This window comes from Ambystoma mexicanum, chromosome 8 (assembly GCF_040938575.1).
Source record: "Ambystoma mexicanum isolate Mex_15411 chromosome 8, UKY_AmexF1_1, whole genome shotgun sequence".
In the NCBI taxonomy this organism is placed as follows: Eukaryota; Metazoa; Chordata; class Amphibia; order Caudata; family Ambystomatidae; genus Ambystoma; species Ambystoma mexicanum.
The window spans coordinates 95,174,674-95,199,923 of record NC_090929.1 but is presented as its reverse complement, the minus strand read 5'-3'; the positions used below and the strand labels follow the sequence as shown (position 1 = coordinate 95,199,923).

The 25,250-nt window shown below is 43.3% G+C and overlaps 1 protein-coding gene across 1 annotated transcript in view; it reads left to right on the top strand.

The window, feature by feature from the left end:
- The window catches only part of LMX1B (LIM homeobox transcription factor 1 beta), a 230,816-nt gene extending 212,901 nt beyond the window's left edge, over window positions 1-17,915 (top strand). The window contains exons 4-8 of the mRNA XM_069609385.1: window positions 2,367-2,545; window positions 3,926-4,003; window positions 8,674-8,740; window positions 10,414-10,575; window positions 16,987-17,915. Of these exons, the coding sequence (XP_069465486.1) occupies window positions 2,367-2,545; window positions 3,926-4,003; window positions 8,674-8,740; window positions 10,414-10,575; window positions 16,987-17,144 (644 nt within the window). The 3' untranslated portion in view covers window positions 17,145-17,915. The remainder of the gene's footprint in view (window positions 1-2,366; window positions 2,546-3,925; window positions 4,004-8,673; window positions 8,741-10,413; window positions 10,576-16,986) is intronic.
- Window positions 17,916-25,250: the final 7,335 nt, after the last annotated feature.

The following is a 25,250-nucleotide window of genomic DNA, read 5'->3' as shown; positions in this document are numbered from 1 at the left end:
CGAAATGTTTAAACAAGATGGCCTGAAAACTAGGCAAACCGTAGGGTATGCACACAAATATATATAAATGTTATATATCTGTGTGCGTACCTTACTATGGTGTGTGTACTGTGCAAGCCATCTTTTCTAAACATAGAGATATGTTACATATTTCCATGTTTAGAAAACATGGCTTGCACAGTACACACACCATAGTAAGGTACGCACACAAATATATAACATTTATATATGTTTGTGTGTATACCCTACGATGTGCGTACTTTTTAGGCCACGCCCCTCCCACAAGCCACGCCCCCAAACGAGGGCCCCCCCTCGATTTCTTACCCCACTTAAAGCCCTGCCTTTAGAATACCACTTCCACCAATGAAGCCCGCACACTGGTTGCTGAAGGGACGGGAAACCCCGTGTTTCTTACGGCAGTAGCACTAGGCACCTGGGCAACATCAGCATTCACCTGGCAGCCTTGAACTCTGACACGCCGCTGTCCCAAGGAAAGCTGTCTGCCTTCCCAGCCCGATAACACAGCCCCATTGTGTTTGCAGGCCAGATGTTATGGCTGCGAGCGCTACAGTATGTGTGCAGTGCGGTCCGCCACAATATTGCATTACATCTGAAGTCAGCGCGGTTATCTACACAAACGCGTGTATCATGTGACTGTTATCCTAACGCGATTGCTCACGTGACACAAAGGCGAGCGCTCGGCTGAAGCAGATATGGGCCTGATTTGCAAACGCGTTTAACAATGGTGCAATCCCATTGAAAAACGCTTTGTAAATAAGGCCCAATGGTCGTGATTCTTGGGACTTGACGCGGTGCAAAGTGCTGTTGCACTGGTGCAAAGTGACTTTGCACTGCAAAAATACACTTTGCACCGCTGTGGGAATCAGGGTGTTTGTTGGCAGTGCCCTGCGCTTACAATCCCACGTATTAGGCCCTATGTGTTTAATAACTGCCAAAAGCAACACTCGCCGCAAACCCTGACATATCCAAAGCAATTTCTTCTAAACAGCCTTCACTTTCCGGAGGATGACTAGTCATTGTGCAGCTCTGCTGCCCTTACTTTTTCTTTAAAAACAACCCTTACCTTTTTAGTTTTTCTCTATATCTTGTTATTGTTCTTTTGAATGGCACTTTAGGGCTTCTTTTCGTTTTTAGTTGTTTTTGGAGGAAAGCTGATGCCATCTGTGTTTCATGGCATATTTCGATGTTCCTATAATAGTGACGTGACTCTATCATTGTTACATGTCTTTAATTCAGACTTGTGACTTCACTGGAGGATTAATTGAGAAAGCAGGGCTCTCGCCACACAGACGTTTAGGCGGTGTTGGGTGGCATTAAGACCAAACCTAAGTGTGAGACAGAGAAAAAAGGAAAACTGAAAGTCCCTTGAAAACCTGAAAGTCATGGAAAGAAAACATATTCAGCAGGATTTGGAGTTCATTAAGGTGTGTACAGAACTTGGTCATAGTCTTTTCCTGACCGCCCCCAAACAATCACTTTGTATGTTCAAAACTGTCATGAGCTCCCATTAGCTAAGGAAACATTGGCGATCTCTTAAAGTGCCCTTTTCCTGAATAACTAACCACACACTGATGAGGGCAAACCCTGAAATTATATATGTAATTGGTTATTTATAACGTGTTTAATACCCAGAGGTTTGTAAGCGCAGACCCGGGGCTCGAACCTGTATTGCTCCCTGTCCTCCTGCTTCCAAGTCGAGCACGTTGCCCCTGAGCTACCCTCCCGGGCGGCCATCTTAAAATCGTACTCCCACATTCTGCAAAGCGCTTGATTTTTCTTCTGTATCATTTTTTAAAAATGTCCTCTCTACTTCAATGTCTCAGAAATGGTCATATTTTTTAGGCGGAATTTGAATCATAGAGAACGAGAAAGTGATTCCACTGTACTATATGAAAATGAGTAGACATGATCTATTTAACACTGGCTTGTCCAACTCCAGGCATCGAGTGCCAGAATCCCGACAGGTTTTCAGGATATCCCTCATTAATATTCATGAGCTAAAATGTGCATACATTTAGAGCCATTGTATGCACATTTATTTCACAAATATTATTGAGGGGTATCCTGAAAACCCAGCATGGATCCCGCCCTCGAGGTCTGGAGATGGACAACCCTGATTTAAAGTAAGTGCACAATTCAATGAGCTCTTGTCAAAAATAAATGATATAACTATTGGTGAGGTAAATAGTTGAGTTCCAAAAGTCCAGCTAAAACAGTTTTTCTAAATTATTTGAAAGCTTTCCAAACATCTAGCTTCCTTCCTTATGAAATAGTATATGTCAAATATCAGTGGACATGCCGTATTAATTGTTATTGACAATGTTCGATTAATATTGTATCACCAGTTAAAAGCGACGACGAAGATGGCGACATCAAACCCTGCAAAGGACAGCCAACTCAAGGGAAAGGCAGCGACGATGGAAAAGACCCAAGAAGGCCCAAGCGTCCAAGAACAATACTGACAACGCAGCAGAGGCGTGCCTTCAAAGCATCCTTCGAAGTGTCCTCCAAACCCTGCAGGAAGGTATGCAGCATCAGCACAAATACTCAATATAAGGGTCTTCCATTTGCTTTAAAAAAAAATCAGAGATATCCATGCATGTTCTTAATTGAATAAAATTGTTTGATACAAATACCTGTATTTTGAAAAATGTGCTATATCAATTTACAGTGCATGGTAGGAAACAGACTTTTTAAATACACTTGCAACACGAGATAATTTTCATAAGTGTTTGGCTGTTTTTAAAACTCCAACACGCTTTGAAAATGTACATATTTTCTCCAATAGGTTATTGACTCTTTGATCATAACCATTAGCTGTTAATGCTTTGTAAATTGGGAGTTTAGAACGAATTCTTAATTCTGTGTGGTTCAAAATTAGGAATGTGAGGGACTAAAAAATTCATTGACCCATCAAAACATAACCCAGACCCAGAAATCAGTCATTGGCTGGATTTGGGGCTTGTCTTTACAATCTGTGTCCTAGCTTCAATTACTCACAGTTTGTACATGTGTTGTGGGCATGCATCCATAGTCTTCAGTGCTTGTTCCGGCCTCCCCTCCAAATTCTGTTCAGTCTAGATTGATCCCACACCGTTTTTGCTCAAATCTGCACAGAGCAGATTCAAGTTCTGTTGACGCAAAGGCCAATTTCCATCCTCAATAAAGTTTAATCTCCAGCTTCCTATTATTCTATCTGTCAAATTAATATATGAAATCTGAAAAAATATGTATTAAGGCTTTGACGAATCCAGGAGTTGGATGGAGAGAGTTGGGGAAAAAGTGCTAAAGTAACATGCAGACTCAGAAGAATAGTGGTCCCCATGCCTTGAGCAAGAGATCTAAAGACTCACTTTGGTTTGAGCAGAGGCTGTATAGACCGAATGTCCGTGATTTCACCGAATCCACTACACCAAAAGGAAAAATATTTAAATATATTTTTCTTCAATTTTTTGTTTTATTAAGAGGGGGGAGATCCCCCTGCCCCTACTTGCCCCTACTTTATCCTATCCCATTACCCCACCCATCTATGTTTTAAAATTGACCTACTTACCCAACCAATTCGAAGAAATACAATTTCTAAGAGTTCTGAGTTTGGTGAAATTGGATTCAGTGAAATATACGCTATTGTTTTAGACCAACCACAGCTTTTTCAGATTAAACTGGCCCATGGTATCCCCTCTTCAGTGGTTTTGATATGCACCAAACCCGTATTATATCCTCTAGAGCCGAAACATGTCGATTGCTACTTATCCCGGCTCAAAGCTTTTACCTCTCAATCCTCTTACTGATGCTCTTTGCCTTACACCCCATACCTTCTCAGTCATGTGGAAATGTGAAATGTAACTGTTTGATTGCATAAAAATGGGTCGCTGACTACGCTTTTTAATTGTCACGTGCACAGGTCAGAGAAACATTAGCAGCAGAAACGGGACTCAGCGTACGGGTTGTTCAAGTTTGGTTTCAGAACCAGAGAGCAAAGGTAAGCATGATTGCCATGCAATTATTTTTAATGCACAGGGTGGGGGTGAACATCGAAGGCTATGCCAACACATGTCCCTCGCAGCTTAAACAAAGACGGAGGCTTGAGAGCCTATATTTTTAGCAGGATTATAAATAATCAAATCTGATGTTGCAGTTCATGATGTGACCACCGGGGGTAGTCAAATAAATATTTTTTGATGAAACAGCAGCCAGTGGAAACAGCAAACTGAGACCTGCCACAACTGCTAGCTCACGCTTGCTGCCACCAACTGCAATACTGCCATTCGCATTTTAGATCAGCTGTTTGAGCCTGTTCTGCAAAGAAGTATGTGTATTTTTTGAAGGTCCTCAAAATAATTTTTAGAAAAGCAACCAAAACTGTGTCTTTTTAAAAATCATACCCTTATTACATTGGTAATTCTTTTCCAGAAATGTTGTTTTGTGGTGGTTTTGAGGTTTCATACACACACAAAACAGCGAATCTTTGCAAAAAAGCAGGTGAGTGGCCCATTCAGAGAACCATGGCTTGAATAGTTCCTATGCAATTTTAGACACATGTGTTATGTGAGCGGGCTTATCTCAAATTTCCCATTATAAACCTTTGCCCAAAAAGCATTAGCAGAAAAGAAAATATTGCATTGTGACCCTTTATCTAAGCACATCAAACGATGTTGTTATGTAGGAAAGCGGATTGTTTATGCCACTGTCCCCTCGAAAATCAACTTATTGGTTACAGGTCAACATTTCCAGTTATGCATACACCACAATATCAGGGGTCTGCAACCTTTGACTGTCCAGATATTTTGGACACCAACTCCCATCAGCCCTAGTCAGCATAGTCAACGTTGAGGGGTCATGGGAGTCGTGGTAGAAAACCTCTGAACAGACACAGGTTGCAAACCCCTGCACTAGTCTTAGCTACTCATGCAAAAGAAGCACTAAGTAGAGGTTAGGAAACCCTGGTCACTGGAGGACGAATCGCGCGTGGATCGAGAGGTGCTGTTGAGTGGTTGAGGGGTGGGGGTCCTCTCCCAGAAACACTGATGGTGTAATGAAAAACAAACTAAGCTTAGCCTCGTGCCCCTCTTCCCTGTATTCATGGGCCACGGTTCCTGCTTTCTCCGGCTGCACGCCTATGCACTAAGAGAGCAGTGCACATCGATCGCCCTTTATCCTTGCAGAGCCCAGAGAAGGGATGTGACCAAGCGGTTCGGTCTGGCCTGCCCCTTGTTTGGTGGGAGCAAGCCTGATCTGCACACAGTCTTTCCCCTTCAGTAATGGCTTGGCAGGTGAAGAAGAATGGTCTGGAGGGTTGCCGAGAGCAATGCCAGAGATCGGGATTAATTCCAAACCTTCCAGCCATCACCTCTTTTGTTTTACAAGAGCCCAAACCCATACAAGCAAAACTTCCCACCAGCAGTGGCCTCTAGCAAGCATGCTGACACATTGAGGGCCTGATTCGTGGAACGTTTAGCACGGTGCAAAGTGACTTTGCACTGCCAACACCCTGATACACAGAGCGGTGCAAAGTGTATATTTTCATCAGTGGAAAGTGACTTTGCACTGCAAAAATGCACTTTGCACCTCTCTGTGAATCAGGGTTTTAGTTGGCAGTGCAAAGTCCCTTTCCATCATGCTAAAAGATCCATGAAACAGGCCCTGAGAGTTTTCTGGGGCTGCTTATTCCGCTGATCCAACGAGACAAAGGGTTCGCGTATCTTCATACAAAGTGACTACTGAGAAGGCAGACATCTCACACCTTTTGGGTGTCTAAGGACAACCAGTTCATAGCTACAGAAATGCGGCGTGGCCTTGACGAGCAAGTTATCATTAGAAGCAGTGACAATCAGTATTACGGTGGGTTTGAAAAAAGACATTCTACCAGATATGTGATAATACAAAAGACCATTTCAACTAAAAAGCCACATTAGCCCAGCACCAACTATTAACCAGCATGCTACAATCAGAGACACCCAGCAATGCACTGTGGGTATGCAAACGAGCTGAAAAGCTTACGCTTGGCCCCCTTATGAGAAAGCCACCAATCCCAGTGCATGGGGTATGACCCATCAGAGCACACATGACCGTCTTTACTGTTGGGTATCATGATTCCATCTTCACAGGCTACTCTCCGTACACTCCGGTTTATTTATGAAACATGGCAGAATGATGTGTTTAATATTGGCCCGGACTGACGAGCGAAGCTTCTAAACAGGCTTTAATTCATGCCATCAGTAATGCCAACCGAATGAATGAAGCTTGCTTAGAAGAATCCACGTGATTGGCATGCAGAAAAAACAAACCAGCTGGCAGTTTCGTGTGGACACTCACTGTAAATAAACCACGTCTCCCCCAGACTCTCCCGCCATGGTTTATTTTAGTGGACGCAAAGAAATACATGCTGGGTGCTCAGGATGGAGCAGCTCGCCATTCCAGCAAGGCCGGTGGGTTTTACTGGGAACTGGTCCCGATGGGCACAGGCCCCCGATGGGCACGCTGGGTTGTGAGTCATGGTTAGGGTGCTGTTTGTAATGTGTTGCAAGGACCCTTGTCTCAGGAACTGGCAGCGGTATCACTGAGTTCCCTGCAAATAAGTTGCATTTCCCTGTGTCAATGGAGGATATGAAAGCCAGTGGCACGCCCATATGTGACGTCACAAGGAGCCGATTGGACTCATCCAACAACACAGCAGTCCCCGCCAGGATGTGGAGGAGCGCGTGGAGTTGAGGAAATGAATTTGCCACTTGGAAATATAAAGGCAGAGTAGCAATGTGTAGTGTTCCAGTGAGCACTGTAACACATGACATAGACGGGTGGTACTGACCACCTGGCAGTAGGTGGGCTCTCGCTGCACTGTCCTTATGACAGGGAGAGGTTTTCACCTGTAGTAAAAATACTGCCGACTGAAGACTCTGGCTGTCGCCACTGATGATGGGTACATGGCCAGTGCCACATTTTCATGAGGACATGCTCCAAGCTTCTGCGGCCCCATCCACTAGCACCTCCGACTCGGCACGCTGAATCAGAATTAGCAAACCAGTGGTGCCGGGATAAAAACCACCCACTTTTACACCAGACTTGTGAATAAGTACACAACAAAGGAAGTCCAATCAACAAAACAAAAAGTTATTTTATGGTCATCAAAACAATCAATGCCGACACGTGTTTCGACTTTCCGGTATGTTGGTTGCTTTTGCAGGTAATCGAGCCGCCAATTAGGATAGATTCCATTAGTTGATACATGTTCTTTGTGCTTTCCTTATGCTTTTAGACACACAGATTTTTCCAGAACTTTGTATTTAACACAAACTAGCCGGACTAATGAGTGCATAGATGGATTGCCATCCTTTGGTGATTATGAAAGGTGTTCCTTTAATTCTCACCCCATTAGAATGAACAGAGCATTGTATATTCACTGGCAATGAGCACAATGGGTTTTCCTTGGTTTAGGAGGTGTTCACTAGCCATTCACTTCACATACAGAGAGTGAGGGTGTTATGAGGTGGTGGAAATAGCATGGATTTCCTGCATGCAAGATGCATCATTTGATTTTTTGGGAGGCGGTGAGCACAGTTGGCACAACTTATGAAGCATGCATTCATAGTGGGACTACCACACATAACCAGAGATTCATTTATGACAGCATGACAAATTACCTTTTAGATTTATTTTTTCTGTTTCGCTCTTCTAACTTGTTCCCCTTCCCCTGATATGGGTTTCTCCCTCTCCTTGTGTTATGACATATTGTGCAATAACATGTAGCTCATTTACGTGGCTCGTGTTTTGACAAATTTTGATCGTTGACATTTTTAATTTTGTTCTGTTTTGTTGTGTATGCCCACATTTTTGTTTTGATTTTGGGTTTCATATTTGAAAATGTATAGGCCTAAAACTAAGCCTTGATGAAGACCTTGTGAAGGTCGAAACGCATGTCGGCATTGATTGTTTTGATGACCATAAAATAACATTTTGTTTTGATGATTTAATTTCCTTTGTTGTATACTTATTCACCAGTAGGGATTTTGAATATTATTGGTACCTATAACCAACCTACCTGTTGTAGGCCTATGTTGCATTTACTTGGGAGTTAAGGAGCGCATGGAGTAGCGTCTCACCAGTAAAATGTATATGTATGACATAGGGCTTATGGCATTGACTTCAACCATGCTGGCACCCTCCTACCTTTGTGAATTTTGTCACTGAAACATTTAGTTCACTCATTAGAAATTGTGAGGGAGCTCAACACAATAAAAACCCAGCCAGTTTAGCACTTTTAGACCAGGTTTGAGCGGATCAAAGAGAGGGCATTATTTCGGTGGTGCATTGGAAGTTTTGGTGAAACGTGCACCGAATGGCTGGATTCAAGAGGATCCCTGCTAAACAGTCATGGTTAGGACGACACACAGCCTTCTTCCACCATTGGCAGACTTTGCCTGGCCCTGTGGACTGCCATGCAGTAATGGCCAGATGGGTGGGAAGAACAGGCCCCTCGACCCGTTCTCCCACATGACTAACCAATTATGATTCCACTCCACCTGGGGTTCTCTACCTGGTTGTCCCAATTATTGCCCACCTACATGTAACGTAAATGTTATTTAATATGACACAGGAGTTCGAACAATACCTCAGAAGTTATACATCTAACAATTGCATTTCCTTTATATCCAGATGAAGAAACTAGCTCGACGGCACCAACAGCAGCAGGAACAGCAAAACTCACAAAGACTTGGCCAAGGTAGGTTGCATCATTTTTGAACAGCTTATTTTTTTTATTTTTAAACTTGTGGTCATGCTCCAATAGGGAGCCTTAGGGTATCTTACTTGAAGTGTGACCTCTGCGTCTAGTATAACTCTGGGAGTGGGCAAAGAGATCGAAGAACCGGCCAGTCTGCATCTTCTGTCTGTAACAGACTATGACGCCAAAACACAACGAACGAGAAAGCAACGCTGAATCCCTTGCACTAATTAAAGGGCATTCATTGGCTCTTTAGAGCTGGATTCCCAAAACAAAAATCATTCCATGTTGAAAAGATGTTCACTTTATCTGTGACTTAGAAGACAGCGGCTCGTTCTGTATTCCTTTCCTGAAAGAATGACGCTGTGGAGCAGTCTGATGGCGTGCCGATGGTCAAGTCATGCTTGCGTATTTGTATTTGCATGTATATCTACATAGGAAGCAACAGAACACTGTCATTTTAGGTTAACAGAGTTCAGTGGTAAGGCACACTACACGTTAGAGTCACTTCGACATCCCATACAACCAGGGTGTTATATAACAAGGCGTGTCAGGTCCTCAGTGACCCTTGGATATCCTCTGAAGAGCAGGATATTGAGTTCCATTGGTTCTAGGTGATATGATCGAGTTTTTTTCGTCAAATTAGAATTCGTTAAATTTTCTTTCTGACATCCCTGCACCGCCTCCCCCGACCACCCTCTATATTTATCATCGCAATTACTCCTCCCCACCCCACACATATATCTGCGGCCAGATTCGGCCCAAAGAAATTCAACAAATTCTACTGTGACCAACTCTCCATATCCCGTTCCATCCTGATCTGCAGAGTATTTGAGCGGTCTTGATTGTGACTTTGATTTGGTTCCAGTCGGCTGCAGCGCTCCATGAGGACTGTTTCCTGGTTTTCTCTTTGAGTGACACTTTAGTCTCCAGCCTCACAATGGTCTGGTCACACGGCATGCAGAGCAAATTGACACATTTCCGTGCAGTTAGCAGGTTGACAAATGATTTATAGTAACAAAAGCAATTCTATGTAGATCAGTACAATTTGAGAAAAGTTGGTTTGAATCAATTTCAAAAGCAGATGAGATTTGAATAAAGGAATAACCCATTATTTTTTGGGGGACGAGCAACTTGATCTATTCATTTGCTGAGTAGGGATCTTTCTCCCTTCCTCAGTTTTAGAACCAAAAAAGTGCACCTTTTAGTTTGTATGCTTCTAAAACAAAGCTGCTACAATGAGTATCTTGATGGGCATGTTCTGAATGCTCCTTTTCTCAAATATGTGAACTTTGCTCCAAGTTCCAGGTGATTTCAATGATAGCCGAGTTGTGTTATGAATATCCGATGACTAGAGCCTGTCAGACTCACTTATGAAAGCTCAAACATCCTGCAGATCTCACAGCCTGACAGCACATTTCAGATTATCTGAGCAAGGTGACCTTCACCCAGGTGATGCAAGCTGCCGAGAAGCACATGCATTCCAGCTGCCGCTTGCATGGATTCTGTGTTTTCCATGTAGTGTTTTAGTTTTGGCTTCTGTATTAATCTAAGAAAATGTCACTGTGAATTAGGAGGCATGTCAGGAAAAAAAAGGGTCTCCCTCTCGTGCTGCTGCTGATGCTATGTGTGTTACGCCTTGACACCAATGCCGCGTGTTCTTCGTTTTTCAGAGGTGATGTCCAATCGGATGGAAGGGATCATGACGTCCTACACTCCGCTCTCAGCGCCCCAGCAGCAGATCGTAGCCATGGACCAGAACAGTTACAGCACGGACCCGTTTCAGCAGGGTCTCACCCCTCCTCAAATGCCAGGTGACCACATGAACCCCTATGGTAAGCCTGGCTGTGGATCATCACTTGATTCAACTTCATCTATGTGATTGAATGTTGTAGGGTTCATGGAATAGATTTACCATTGGCAACGAGACACTCCTAACTATCATGCATCCAAACTTAGAGATTTGTAGTGTGGCGCAGCAAAGATATGATATTTTATTAATATTGCGCTTGTACACAAGTGTTTCAGAGCGCGACCAGGCATGGGAGGGGAACAGGGGAGAACAAAAACAACGATCTTACTAGCACAGGTGACATTGAGAGTGTGCAAGTGCATGGGAAAAGGGGGAAGTGCATGGAAGGGGAGAGGTGGAAAGTATGGAAACAGAAGAGAGAACAGAATAAATAAACAAGTAAAATAAATTAGTAAAGGTGTTAGTGCAGCCAGCAAGTAGAAAGGGCTAGGTTAGGCAGACAGGGTATATCTGAATGAGTCCAAAAGAGAAGTGGGTGTGGGACTGTATGGGTACAGATACAGACCCCAGTGCAATGGGTGGCCCGGAGGCAGTGCAAGAGGGTGGCAGAGTGAGCAGGTACATCAGCCCGAAGGACAGAGCGTGGCCAGGAGCACAGTGCCGAGAGAGAAAACAGATCAGCAGGGGAGAAGAGGGGCAAAGGCAGAAGCGAAGATGCAAAGATGATCATGGGGTTGGCGCTTCATGTTACCCGGAAACCTGTTACCCACACTTATATGTCCGATTTGGTTTTCATTATGTGCCCAGATTGTCACATTTCATTGAACGCAGCAATATCCCTGTTTTGTTTTCCTTTAGATAGTTATACCAGGGGCAATTAACAAAAATACGTGGGTGCAGATATTCAAGATCACTATAGCCCCGCACCTCAGCACCCCCAGGATTCACCTCACACATTTGTGATTTAGAAAGGGGTCTTCCAATATGAAGGACGAGCTGGCTCAGGTTTTAGGGTATGTGGAGAGATAATGGTGGGCACCACTTATTTGATTCTGTTGCTAGTATTCCAGTTAGAATTTGCTTGATGCTGTATCGGAGCAGGGTACCCATAGCAAGCAACACCATGCATATTCAAGAGTCAGGTGTGTGTCTGACACTTAAATGTGTATTGAATTACCCGCTCCCAAGGTGGGGGCAGTAAGCACATTTGCAGAAATGTGCCTTATCAGATCATCATTTAATTTAATTTAAATGTATTATGTTTACAATGTCCACCTTCATTTGGGAGGTGGAAATGCAAAACAAAAAGAGATGCTCATTTAGAGCACAAGCATTTCTATTTCATGCAGGACAATGCAGCCAAGTGCCTGAAAATACCTCCTCCATCACTACACCTTCACCGGAGCCTAATGCGCAACAGGGCAGGCCACTAGGGGCCTAATTCACAACGTTTAGCATGGAGCAAAGGGACTTTGCACTGCAAAAATACACTTTCACCGGAGCCTGATATGCAACAGGACACCAGTGGGCTAATTCACAGAACGTTTAGCGTGGAGCAAAGTGACTTTGCACTGCAAAAATACACTTTCACGAGAGCATAATATGCGACAGGACAGGACACCAGTGGCCTAATTAACAGAACGTTTAGCGGAGAGCAAAGCGACTTTGCACTGCAAAAATACACCTTCACTGGAGTCTAATGGGCGAAAGGGTAGGACACTAGGGGCCCGATTCACAGAACGTTTAGCGTGGAGCAAAGTGACTTTGCACTGCAAAAATACACTCTCACCAGAGACTATATACGGCAGGGCAGGCCACTAGGAATGAGAGCAGGACCGGATGTCTCCTCAAATTCCGATATGTTAATGCAAAGATGTTATAAATTTATAGAATGCCATTGTGTCCCACTTCCTTGGTAGGATGACCCCAGGTCCCTGTAAATGTAAAATGTAGAGCATGTTCACAGGTCCATTTTAATTTCATTGTATAATGATTTTTCCTGCAAATAATATGCAACAATGGGACTTTCAGCATTGCAGTACACAGTGGAGAGGTGCTCCCTTTTACGCAAGGCCGCAAGTCTTAAAACCTAATCCGTGCCTCGCACAGCAGTGAAAAATATGTAGTTTTCCATTGTGCACCCAGACATGGAGTAGATTTGCCGCAGATGTGAGATTAAGTCAACCACATTGAGCGGTTATATTCCAACCAGCGTTTGTTACATGCTGAAGAACTTGTGTTTTTGGCATGAAGTTAAAAGCAGCAATAATTCTCATATGCATAGTCTGTTTCCAACATACACTCACAGTCATGAAAATGTGCGAATATGAACTGGTATATATGGCTTTACTGTTCTGTGCCTTCAAGAACTTTACAAACATATACTGGGACTCATTTGCAAAAGCCTTTTTCAATGGGGAAACCCCATTGAAAATTGCTTTGTAATTCGGGCCCCATGTATATTCAGTTTTGATTTCGGGATTACTAGATCATGTTTGTGAGTGACAGATGTTCCCATGAGACAAGAACATTGACCATTAATTTGCCCTTAAAGGGGCTATGTAATGTAGTAATTTCTATAGCAACTTTATCCCGTTGGTATGGCCTCAAAGCGCTGTAGGTGAACACCCTCGGAGGACCGTAGTCCAAGTTCTGGGAAAATTGATCAGAGGAATTTAGAATTCGTATGGGTATTTTGGCCACAGCAAATTTGGGTAGGGGTAGCCAGGTCCCTACTTGCTGCATATGCCGATCTGGCAAGTAGATGGGTGCTAGTTGGACAGAGAGTATGCAAGAGTAGTAGAACTCATTATGTGTCCTGCTAAACCAATTTTTTGTCGTGGGGATAGCTGCATTCTAATGGCAGAGGTGTTGTGCGATGTGTTATTGGGAGTGGTGTATGGTTGCATATGTGTGTGGGTGGGTGGCCTTCCCATTCGGCTATCTTCCATAAGCATGAAGTGTGATACGCACCCGTGTTCTCTGGCTGGCGTCTTGGTTTCGTAGGTGTAGCAGGGTCTCTCTCCTGTGTTCTGCTGGAGATGGTTAGATTATTCTTACCGTCATTCAGTGATTTCATGTAGTGAAAATACCACCTTCCACTTCTCATCCACTGTGTCTGCATCATAAATAAACACAAACAGTGAAAGACCTGTGGTTGGACAATCGTTTGGTTGGGTGATAACAGGATTAAAGAAAACACACAAACACACACACACGCATACATACGCACACGCGCACAGACACACACAAAAATCTTGAGCAAAATAACACAGTTTACCCACTACTTATGGTATGTTAAGTATCGGCGCTCCCCCTCCCCTGTTAGCTCCCCGCTCCCTTGTTTATCTGCTCCCCTCACCATGTTCTTCCTGTTTGATTTTAAAGCTCTCTGTTGCTTCCCAAAGCTAGCTCCGCACTCAATAAACACCTTCATAATATAATCATTAAGTAGTATTTGTTAAGCACAACCTTTACCATTGATTGGAGTTGTTGACTCTGACGGGTGTCATGGTGGTGAGAGGTTGTTTCTTTCACCCAGCCTTGGGTTGTCCTTTGTAAACATGTCCCCAGGGGAGTGGAGCAGCTGTGCTACATCTCGACACATTAGACTATGATATGAGTATGTCTGTTGCTCAGGGGTTGCCTGGCTTTGAGGCATCCCAAGACTAATGGCAGTCAGAGTTATTGAGGGTGTGTTGCAGCAATGGACAGTGGCAGTCTGATGCCATGTCTTTGTGACCTGTTGTTGGAGGAGGTATAGAGAGCACCTGGGTGTAGCTATACTGTACCTGTGGTTGTTTGGGTTCTGTGTGATTTTTGTTAGTTTGGTTTGTTGTGAGGTTGTGTAGTTGTTCAGTGTGATTTGCTGCATTGTTGAGGTTATTGGTGGTTTTTATCTGTTGCTCGGTGGTTGTGATGGTTATGGTTGGTGGTACAGGTTTTGTGTGAGATTTGACGAGTGGTTACGTCGATTGGTTGGTGTTTATGCCGTGGATGGGTGTCAGCATGGGTTGATGAGTGGCTGTGTGGGATTTGGTCTTGCTTGATGTGATGTTGGCTAGAACAGCACAGCGAAGTGAAGAACGTGTGAGAAAATGCAAAAATGGGGACAGATGAATGATGGACTTCAGTGCGGGATGGGGCGGGGTGGCGGGTTCAATAGAGGGCCAATCCTTCTTGGAACAGCCTGGTTAGGCTGATCACTATGCCTTGATCCCTTCTCATGTACTAATTGATTGTAGGTGTAATTGCCAGTGCAAACCCTGATGGCACGGTTGTGTTATTGCACCCATATCATGACCAGAGAGGATAAAATGTAAGACTCTGGTAGACCAAACAGAATTGTCGGAGTGTGTAGCTGAAGGGGAAATGCCCCCTTCCTGGTGTAGCACTCCAGGCGATCCAGCCAAACACAACCCACAGCAGAGGCCTGGGGCTCGGAGTGGAAATAAGTGGAATATTTCTCATTGTGGGGATAATTTTGATACCGGGGCTGCAGTCTGCATGCGGGCATGGGCAAAAGCATGGCCAACCACCAGATCAGGCAGATAATCCTAAATCCCTTTAAAAAAAAGGGTCATGCAACTAGCAATATGAGCATACAGGGTGCAATGTGTAAATGCACCTCACCGTGTCCATGCAGATTTGTTCAAATCTATCTATATATTGCTTCCTTATCTATCTATACATGAATCTACCTTTTGCTCCCTAATCTATTTATAAATCTATCTATCTATATTTTGGTCCCTTTATCTATTTATAAATGAATCTATCTTTTTCTCCCTTAACTGTCTATAAATCTATCTACCTATCTATATTTTGGTCCCATACCTATCTATAAATTATTCTGCCATGTGGCCCCTTATCTATCTATAAATCTATCTGCTTATCTGTCTACATTTTGATCCCTTATCTATCTATAAATCTATCTACTTGTATATATCGACATTTTGGTTGCTTATCTATCTATACATTAATCTGTCTTGTGGTCAATTATCTCTCTATAAATCCATCTACTTATCTGTCTACATTTTGGTCCCTTATCTATCTATACATTAATCTACCTTTTGGTCCCTTCTCTATTATTTAATCTGTCTTTTGGTCCCTTATCTATCTATAAATCTATCTGCTTATCTGTCTACATTTTGGTCCCTTATCTATCTATAAATTAACATATGTTTTGGTCCCTTATCTATCTATAAATCTATCTACATATCTGACTATATTTTGGTCCTGTATCTATCTATACATTAATATATCTTTTGGCCTCTTATCTATTTATAAATTAATCTGTCTTGTGTTCCCTTATCTAGCTATAAATCGATCTACTTATCTATCTAGACTTTGGTCCCTTATCTATCTGTACATTAATCTATCTTTTGTTCCCTTCTCTATTATTTAATCTGTCTTTTGGTCCCTTATCTATATATATATATATCTATCTATCTGTACATCTATCGATCTATCTATCTGTCTATCTATCTATCTTTTGGTCCCTTTGTCTATAAATCTATCTGTCTAGCTACTTACAGATGTGTTGCCGTATGAATTAGGATAATTATTTTAAAAATACACAGGAAAGATCAAAACATTGAGAAATCAATCCTAGAAAGGACAAGCCTGTCGTTTTTAAATGTTACTATGTGATGTCTATGGTCATTGTTGAGATCTGTTTAAACTGCAGGCCACAGGCTCGAATCCCAGCAGGACTGACTCACCCTGTCATCTTTGCCAGGTAGATCAATAGAGTGCTGTGGAGTTTAGTACTCCTAATTCCTGATATTTACACGGCTGCGATAAGCAGAAGCCAAGATATCAAGAACTACTTAAGAGGAAAGATCTTACTTTAACATTGAATCGTCTGCTTCTCTGCACCCGTTTGTAATAAAAAATATATATATACCATGGGAATAGAAACAAAGTACCTCCTGACGCAGCAAAGTTGTAGAAACCAAATTGCTTTTATAATTGATCAACTTCATTATTTGGTCTAGGGAACAGACCCGCAAGGAGATGCACACCCACAGTTTGATCATGAAATATAATCCCCTTCTCAATGAGCCTGCCTTCTCATTGTTAAGAACTCTGGATTGGTGGGGCTTTACAACCTTTGGCTATTCAGATGTTTTGAACTACAAGTCCAACCAGCACCGCCCCGAATTAGTCAATTGAGAGGGATCATGGGAGCTGTAGTCCAAAACTTCTCCTGAGCCGCATGTTGCACACTACTGAAAAGGCCACAATTTCACTGTTGTGGATATTGTTTGCGTCCTACACATGAAGTCATGTTCCGCTCACTGTCACTATGTTATATTTGTGTACGTCCTCCCAAATCTGCTGTTCAAACATTTTATTTCTTCCACACAGGTGAAGCCGATAACATTTTGACTGCTGCTCTCTGCATTTTTTATCACAAATTAATTGAATTATTGAGGTGTAACAGTACACTCAATAATACGTGCCAATAATGTCTGTATTAATGTATTTGCAGGAAACGATTCAATTTTCCATGACATTGACAGCGATACCTCCTTAACGAGCCTCAGCGACTGTTTTCTTGCCTCGTCGGAAGTCAACTCCATGCAGGCCCGGGTGGGTAACCCCATTGACAGGCTTTACTCGATGCAGAGCTCGTACTTTGCGTCATGAAGGCGCTGGGCAAACATCCACCGCAGAGACTTTGCGCACACTACAGACTCTACAGCCATACGTTGCGACCCGCAGCCAAGTTCTTCCTTCACCGAGACTTCCTCCGCGTCGAAAGCGCTCCAAAACGTTAACTGGAAGGATGCAAAAAGCAACAAACTATGGAACGGTGCCCCGCCGACCAATGCATCGGAAAAGCACAGAACCCCAAATCTGCAAAGGAATACTGGAGCCTTTTTTTAACAAAAAAAAGAACTCAAACTTGTAAATAAAAGAAAAAAAACAGTATTTGTATAGAACTAAGCATCAATTGGACCCCTTCCTTTAGGATATTCGATATTTAAAGAGCCGTTGATGCCGACGTCACATGACCACAAGACTGAAATATTTGGGGAAGATGGTTTTTGCCCCTACTGCATGAACCCTCACAACGTTGTGGACAACTTGCCCTTTGAACTGTGAGAAGTTACTATCAGTGTAATGTCTGGCATTCAATTCCTTTGTTCCCTTTTTTCTACATAGGCCAGTGCATATTAGTCGATAGCCTTTATATATGCTGTTTAGAATATTGTCAGCAATGAACTGGAAAAGGCAGAAAAACTCTTACGGGGCGGGGCGGGGGGCGCATCACGATAGCTCATAGAAGGCTGCATGTTCTGGACTGGAGCGTTTAGGTTCGGGGGTCTTAAATCACACGAATAAGGTGCTTCAAGGACGGAAAATAACTTTATTTAATGAAGTGTACAAAAAATAAAACATTTGTTTGCAACTAAACCCAGACTTTGACTGCGGGCCCATGTGGTTTTGATTGCAAGGTTGTTTATTTTCGTTTTCAGGCGACGCAGAAATGTGCTAACTTACCAAAGGTCCGTCTGGAGCCATGTCACGCCTCCTTGCTGACTTTCTCTCACTTCCCGGAGAAAACGTTTTGGGTAGAATATCTCAACTCCAAAAAATACATCCCAAAAATGTGTGAAAGCGTACATCGGACGGATGTGGTGAAAAACAGAGGCATTAGTTCAGACATATTTGGGTGTCTGAATTCCCCGGAGTAGATGTTATCTGGGGCGGCAGACATACCAGCCAGCACCCCGCTAGGCGTGTCTCCCAATTCGGGGTTTATTTCCACTTATTTTGAAGGTTTCTCATTAGGCTGGATTTCACCCTCTCCACTTGGACATGTCTGGCACGCATGCCAGCCCAACCTCTTGTCAACAGGGCCTCACGCCTCTTTTTTTGGGGAAACCCGCTTCCTAGCAGCAAGATTTAATTTGTATTAAATCATTTTTGGGCATCAATGTACAATGTATTTACATGTGAACTATCTTTGAAACAACACGGCATTCATGTCTTTGTGAGGAAATGGATTTTAATTGTGTTCTTGCTTAGTTACAAAATGGCAGTCAGCGGAGGAGTTTTTTTAAGTGTGTGTCTTTTGTATGAGTGCCTCCTGCAAACTTAGCTGCTTCAGAGCGCTTCTGCGTTCAGGTTGTGCGCGTAGGGACCTTGCGCAAGCAATTTTGTTATGCACTAACTCAGGCAATCTTTGTCACTTCAGACATTTTGATTTACAATTTCAATCAGCCCTAGCCTGCCATAGTCAATGGTGAGGGATCATGGGAGTTGTAGTTCAAAACATTTGGAGAGCCACCTGTTGCAGGCCCCTGCACTAAGCTAATCCACTTGTGGGGGTCATTCCAAAGGTCTACAACATGGGCCCTCATTAGAGGTATGGTGGTAAAATACAAACAAATGGAATACCAGCTATATCCTGTGTTTAAAATACCACCTAAGTTTGAGTTGGAATAGATTGGCATATTTACAGTATTGGGTGGGGGGCTTCGAAAGTACTGCATGGGGTAATAAACATGGGTAATTAAGCTAGAAAGTACTTTCTATGTACCTCACGCCATAGATACACCATGTGATCGGAAGTCATTGTTGAGCGATATTTTGTTATTATTAGTTATTGAAATGTCCATGTCATTACTTTATTCGCTAGACTCCTGATCAGGCCCGATATGGCGAAGGTGGCCACACACGGTGAAGCCATTACTTTGCGAAATGTTGTTTGACTTCTCTGTTTAATCACAATTCACACGTAGAGACACTTTTGACGTTGCCAGTAAGCAAAGAATTGTATTGATAACGTTTGCACCTGCAGCCAGTAGAATATTACTCCAAGTAAAACCTGAAAGTATTTACTTGTATAAACCTTCTTCGGAGCCCTTGGCTAACAATGCTTTAAGTCCTCAGCGACTTCCCACAGTGCACCTCGGTAGTCCCCTTCCCTTAACATCTTAAGGTGACAGAAGTATAAGCTTAGCAAGAGGATCCTAAAATTCGTTGCACAACGTCCCTGCGTGCGCAACGTGCACAGACAAAATCCCTGCATGCGCAATGTGCATAGACAAAGGCCCTGTGTGTAGGCGTGCACAGAGAAAGACTGTGTGCGTAGGCATGCAGAGACATCAGTGTACATTCTGAAGAACAAGGACCCACCACACTATGGCCCATTGCAGGCTGTCATCAACCAGACCTTCATGGGACCTCATTCGTGAACAGTTACACAGGGTGCCATTTTGAAAACATCACCTCTTGCTTAAGGAGCGAGAGACCGGCCGCCAACCTCTTCCCTTGTGGCACCCACACACAAGCACTTAGTCGTGTTGTCTCTCGTAGTGCTACCAGACCTTTGGTTTTTAAATTTTTGTTCACGGGGTAGACTTCCAGCATTTTCACTGATGTCTCTTTCTAGCTATATTCGTTCCAGGGCACGCCCCTGCTATGACGTAGCTGACTAATTTATTTATTTATTTCATTTATAAAGCGCACAAGCAAACCGGAGGCATTGAGTCGCTGTTGCAAGTACAAGTCAAGGAAGCTTAGTTTGTCATACAGTTAGCAGGAGTTACATCAGTAATGAGAGCAACTAAAGGGACTGTTGTGTTCTCAGAGGTTAAATGTGTACATTATATTTCTAAACAGGTTCATGTTGGCTTCTCTCTTCCTATTGGCTCTTGAATTCTTATGGGGGCACCACACAGTGTGCTAAGGAGTGTTGTCACATGAGGCTATTGGACCCCTGATCAGTGGGCGACAAGGGACGGGAGTATGCATTGAATGGGGAAAGGAAACGTGCATTTCTCTCAATTGTACATTTGAAAGAATTACCTCAAGCTAAAAGATTGATAAGAAATCACCTCTGCCAGACACACTGTCAAAACAAGCCCAGTGCACCAAGAGGTTGTTGGCATCTTCAAATTTAGAAGCAAATCAGAAGTTGTTGGCTAGCCCCTGTGCCTTGGCTTTCAAAATGAGTTGAGGTTCTTTGCGCTAGACGTCCAGACGCAAATCCATCACCAGCAGAATGTAGCCAATTATGGTCCACATCATGTTTCGCAGTATGCACATCTTCTCCAAGGCCTCAGATCAAATCGTTGCTGTCACTGGCAGTCGCTTAGTAACTACAGTATCTTCTAGAACAGTGTTGGGAAACCTGCAGCCCTCAAAATGTATTGACTTTAAACTGTCATTCATGCTAGCCAGCATAGACAATGGTGCGGGATCTTGGGAGTTGTAGTACAAAACATCTCAGGACATTGCCAGAGTATTTAGCTTGCCTTGGCCTGAAGCAAATTGAACCAAATCTTAAAGAAGATGAAGTAGAGTTGCCACTGATCAAATCCCACCGGTGCTCCAGAGATCTTTAGATGTGCTTGCGTGTTAGTGAATAAGGTCACTTTAGGTTTGGTCTGATCCAGAGGCCTACAACCTGTGGCTCTCTATATGTGTCGGACTATGATTCCCATGATCCCTTATCATTGAGTATGCCAGCTGGTGCTGGTGGGAGTTGTAGTGCAAAACATCTGAGGATGCAAAGGATTCAGGCCCCTGGATCCAATGACAAAAGGGAAACTTGTAAAATGAATTAGAGACCGTGACTGTTGTCCTTGCATCGTTGCGCGACGTTTTCTGACCCACTGTAACTTAAGCCCCAGTATCTCCTTTAGCTGTAGATTAGTACTCTAGGACCCCCAACTCCAATTATAAAACGCGTTTGAACAGTATTGGCGACCCTCATTCTTAAAGACACAACTTAAACTGAACTTACTTCTCCACAAATATGTACGTTTCCCAATCATACTCTTGGACGCTCATGCAAGTCTATATCACATCCTCTATTTGAGGCAACTTTTGTGGACAAACCCAGTTGTTCGAATAACTGAACAAACCACTTCCCTCCACCCCTAGAGGAAAGAAAGGCATATTTCTGCTTTAAATTAGATTCTTCAATTTCAGCAGTTATCTGATTTGTTGGTCCAATATTTTAAGAGTTAGAAATGAGGGTCATATAGAATTTACTATATTAATGCAAGTAGAGCGTGGACCTGTCTGCTGCTATTATTCGGTTCGATGTGATTTTGTTTCGAAAACTCTTAAAGAGAAGCATTTTTTACCAAAACTATAATGCCGAAAATGTTTTTCATTTGGGGCATCCTCGCACAAGCCCCCCATTTCCCTATGTTTTTGATCCCACCTAACCCCATCCCCATCCAATTGAACCCCTTAGCCCACCCCCATATATATAAAGAGGAAGTAAGACTGATCATGCTTTTTTAATGTCCGTCTCCGCTTCTTATCCCTCCCAAATTAACTGGAGATGAGACACAGTCTCCCTCTATCACCATTGATTGATTGATATACACACATGTGTTTCAAAGTGCTTCAAGGGAGGGAGCAAGGGGAAATACAATGATATTCTTACAAGGCCTTGAGACATTAAGAATGTGAAATTAACTATCGTAGTGCCCAACACAATGGTATTACTACAAAATATCGCAAACCATCACTGTGAAGCCGAAAAACTTGATTTTTAACAGCTCCATTTCACTTCATATATAAGTGGGGGGAACAAATGTGGAGGACGGCCTCTGGGAGCCTGGGGGCCTCGGGGTCTAGGGGTCTTCTGCAATTGTATTCGCTCTCCACTCTTGCTTCTCCACTCTTTTTGACTGCTTACTCTCTTTTCTCTCCTCCTTTCCCCTCTCCCTTTTCCTATCTCCTCCCCTTACTTTCTTCTATGCACTTACTCTATCAGAATTGTCTCTGGACCTAATATGATAGCAACCTCTTCTGTTTCCTCCACCCTCCCATTACTTTTTTTTTCCTCTCCACCACCACTCCAGCACTATGTGAAATGTCGTCAGGCCTAGTATGATAGTCGCTTGTTTTGTTCCTCCCCTCCCTTTCTGCACCCCTCTCCCTCACCTTTTGCTTTCTCCGGCTCTACCAGAAATGTTGTCAGGCCTAGTACGGTAGTCGCCTGTCTGTTTCCATTTCCTACCCACTCTCCCCCTCCCTTCCTTATCTATGTCTTAGCTCTTGCACTATCTGAAATGTCGTCAGGCCGAGTACAATAGTTAATTTCACATCCTTACTGTTCATGGCCTGTAAGAATGTGATTGTATTTTCCCTTGTTCCCTCCCTTCCCTTGAAGCGCTTTGAAGCACATTGTGTATAGGTGCTATATAAATAAACGATCATATCATATCATATATATGTGGAGAAATAGGGTAAAAGACACAAATAAAATCGGCATTTTCGATTGCTCAGTAATAGATTCAATATTTTCACATGGATCCCATCGCAACTACCACCCTTGGAGGACCTTCCAGGCACATCCCTAGAGGACAAGTCAATGTTCCAAAAGTGGCTAACATGCGTGATGTTGCTGCGAACATGTCCTCACACACCCCGTCTCCACTATTGTACATTGATTTTTCCCCTCAATAGCCCCGATATCTTGTTATTGATCACATTGCGTGGACCAAGTTATGGGCGGGACCTGTTTCTAGCGCTGTGCTCGTGACTTCTAAGTGATGCTACAGTGTTGCTACATGGAAACTGACAGGCGATAGAGCTAAAATGGATAGATATGGCAAAAGAAGCACTTTGGGTAAAATTGTCTGCTAGGCAACATGAGTAGCGTGCCATGCTGGGAGGCCGGGTGGATAGCTCTTGGAAGCAAGACAACACATAGCAACACTGGCTCGAATCCGGGCGCGTGCTTAGAAACTGGTCTCCGGAATTAACTGCGTTATAAAAGAACAATTATAATTATAATAATGCTCCTACCGGAAATGGGACACAACTGAGCGTGCTGCCACCAATCTTCAAAACTCACGTATTCACTGACAGCTAAAATGGGCCACCATTATTTTAAAAAAGCCAAAAAAACACAATGAGCCAAACACGTGCTTCGATACCTTTGCATGTAGTTGCTGTACACACTTTCTGTCCCTAACGAGTGCCTGGAAACAGACCATGCCATGTTCAAGAAACACTGCTCTCCAGGCCCCTTAAAGACAGTCTTGCACATTTTGCTTTTTCTTGATATGATATGATATGTTAAGTAATTTATAACGCGCCTGTTATTTGGGGTACTCCTTCCTACTTGTGGTTGCCACCAGGAAACAAAGAGATTTGAGAGCATAGAGAGTCTAGTTGCTCTATCCTCCCTTGCCAACGAATGCTAAATTTGCCACTTTCGGGGGCAACTGAGAGTCCCCTGCTGGAGCCCCCTTAGGCTGCCCCACAGTTTTGTCTAAACCTACAACGGGCCTTGAAAGAGAACATGGGTGACCAATGACCCCCTGCCCCCTTCAAGTCTGCGTTAGTACATTGGAGCAAGGCTGCTGGTATGACTTTGCACAATTGTGAAGGCACATTTGTCAAGTATCGATTTTTTGGTTGCATCCAAAAAAACAAGTACATTGAAAAAGGGGAATGCAGAATAGAATGAAAGACGGTGGCACAGGGAGGAAGGGTCCTAAGTTTGGTTGATGAAAATGTTCTGCACCCTTGGCTATCGATATCCTATTACCAAGAGCCACACTCACTGCAAGGCAAAAACATTTGACGTCTTTGGTAGTTTTCTGCAGAATCCGTAGGAAAAAAACAAATCCAAAAAAAACCAGGAAGAAATGACTGAATTAGTTTGACCAATTTGTTTCGAAATTTTTGATATAGTTTTATTAAAATATAGGTGTTGGGTGGGGTAAGGGTATTAAGGTAGGAGGGTGAGGAGTGGAGCGGGGTGGTCACCCCCCATTATTAAAAAAAGTCCAAAAAGCAAGTATGAATTTTAGTTTTTCTTCATTGTTTTTATTTTTATTTGTTTTTTTCATGGACAACCGTTTTCTGCCACTGAATGCTCTTTCTTGATTTAGGTGAGATTTGTAAAGATTCAAAAATAGTCTACCCATATCTTTAGACAGGCCTGTGACCTCTTCATTCAAAATCCCCTACCTGGTCCACATATGTGAAATCATAGTTATGAAGTAGTTGCTGAGGGTTTGAATGCATGCCAACATGTTTTCCGCAAAGTGCTTTGCCAAGGATTCAGCCTTGGTAGGGTGACCAGATAAAAAAAAAAATCGACAGGCCATAGACATAGAGGTAGGTCTAACGTAAATACTAATAAAACTGTAGTCCTACTTCTATGTCGCTGGCGTATTGCGGGGGGGAGGTGCGTGCTCACAGGAACACTCCTCTCATTGGAGGAGAGCGCTGGGGAAGGGAAGTTGGAGGAACTGGGGGTATGAAAAGCATTTCACGTCCCAATTCATGCAGGAAGAGTCGCGCCGGACCCAATTTCGGGATTTTGGAATCATGCCCCTATAAAAACCGGTACTGTAGACACTCAACCATGCAAACCCAGGACAGGGTTTCTAAAATGAAAAAAAACACCCGGGTCCCCAGGACGGAGAGTGAAAACCGGGACGTCTGGTCACCCTAAGCCTTGGTGCAAACGGCAACGCACATGTAAACACTTACTGCTCCCAGAGTGCAATGCAAGTGTAGAAAGGAACGTGAAAAAAGACACAAAATCGAATCGATCCTAACTGATGTAAACAGAGGAAGAAAGGCTAAGTGATGAGGGTAAGCAGGTCCTTGGACCTATTGGGTAGTACTGTAAATGACCTACCTTTGAGATCTGCTTGATGAAGAGACACTTCCTTTGGGATGTACAACTAAAACCTTCTCTTGGTTTAAGCTTCATTTCAAAAGCACACCATTGACTGCTGTAAGTGCTTTCAGCCTCAC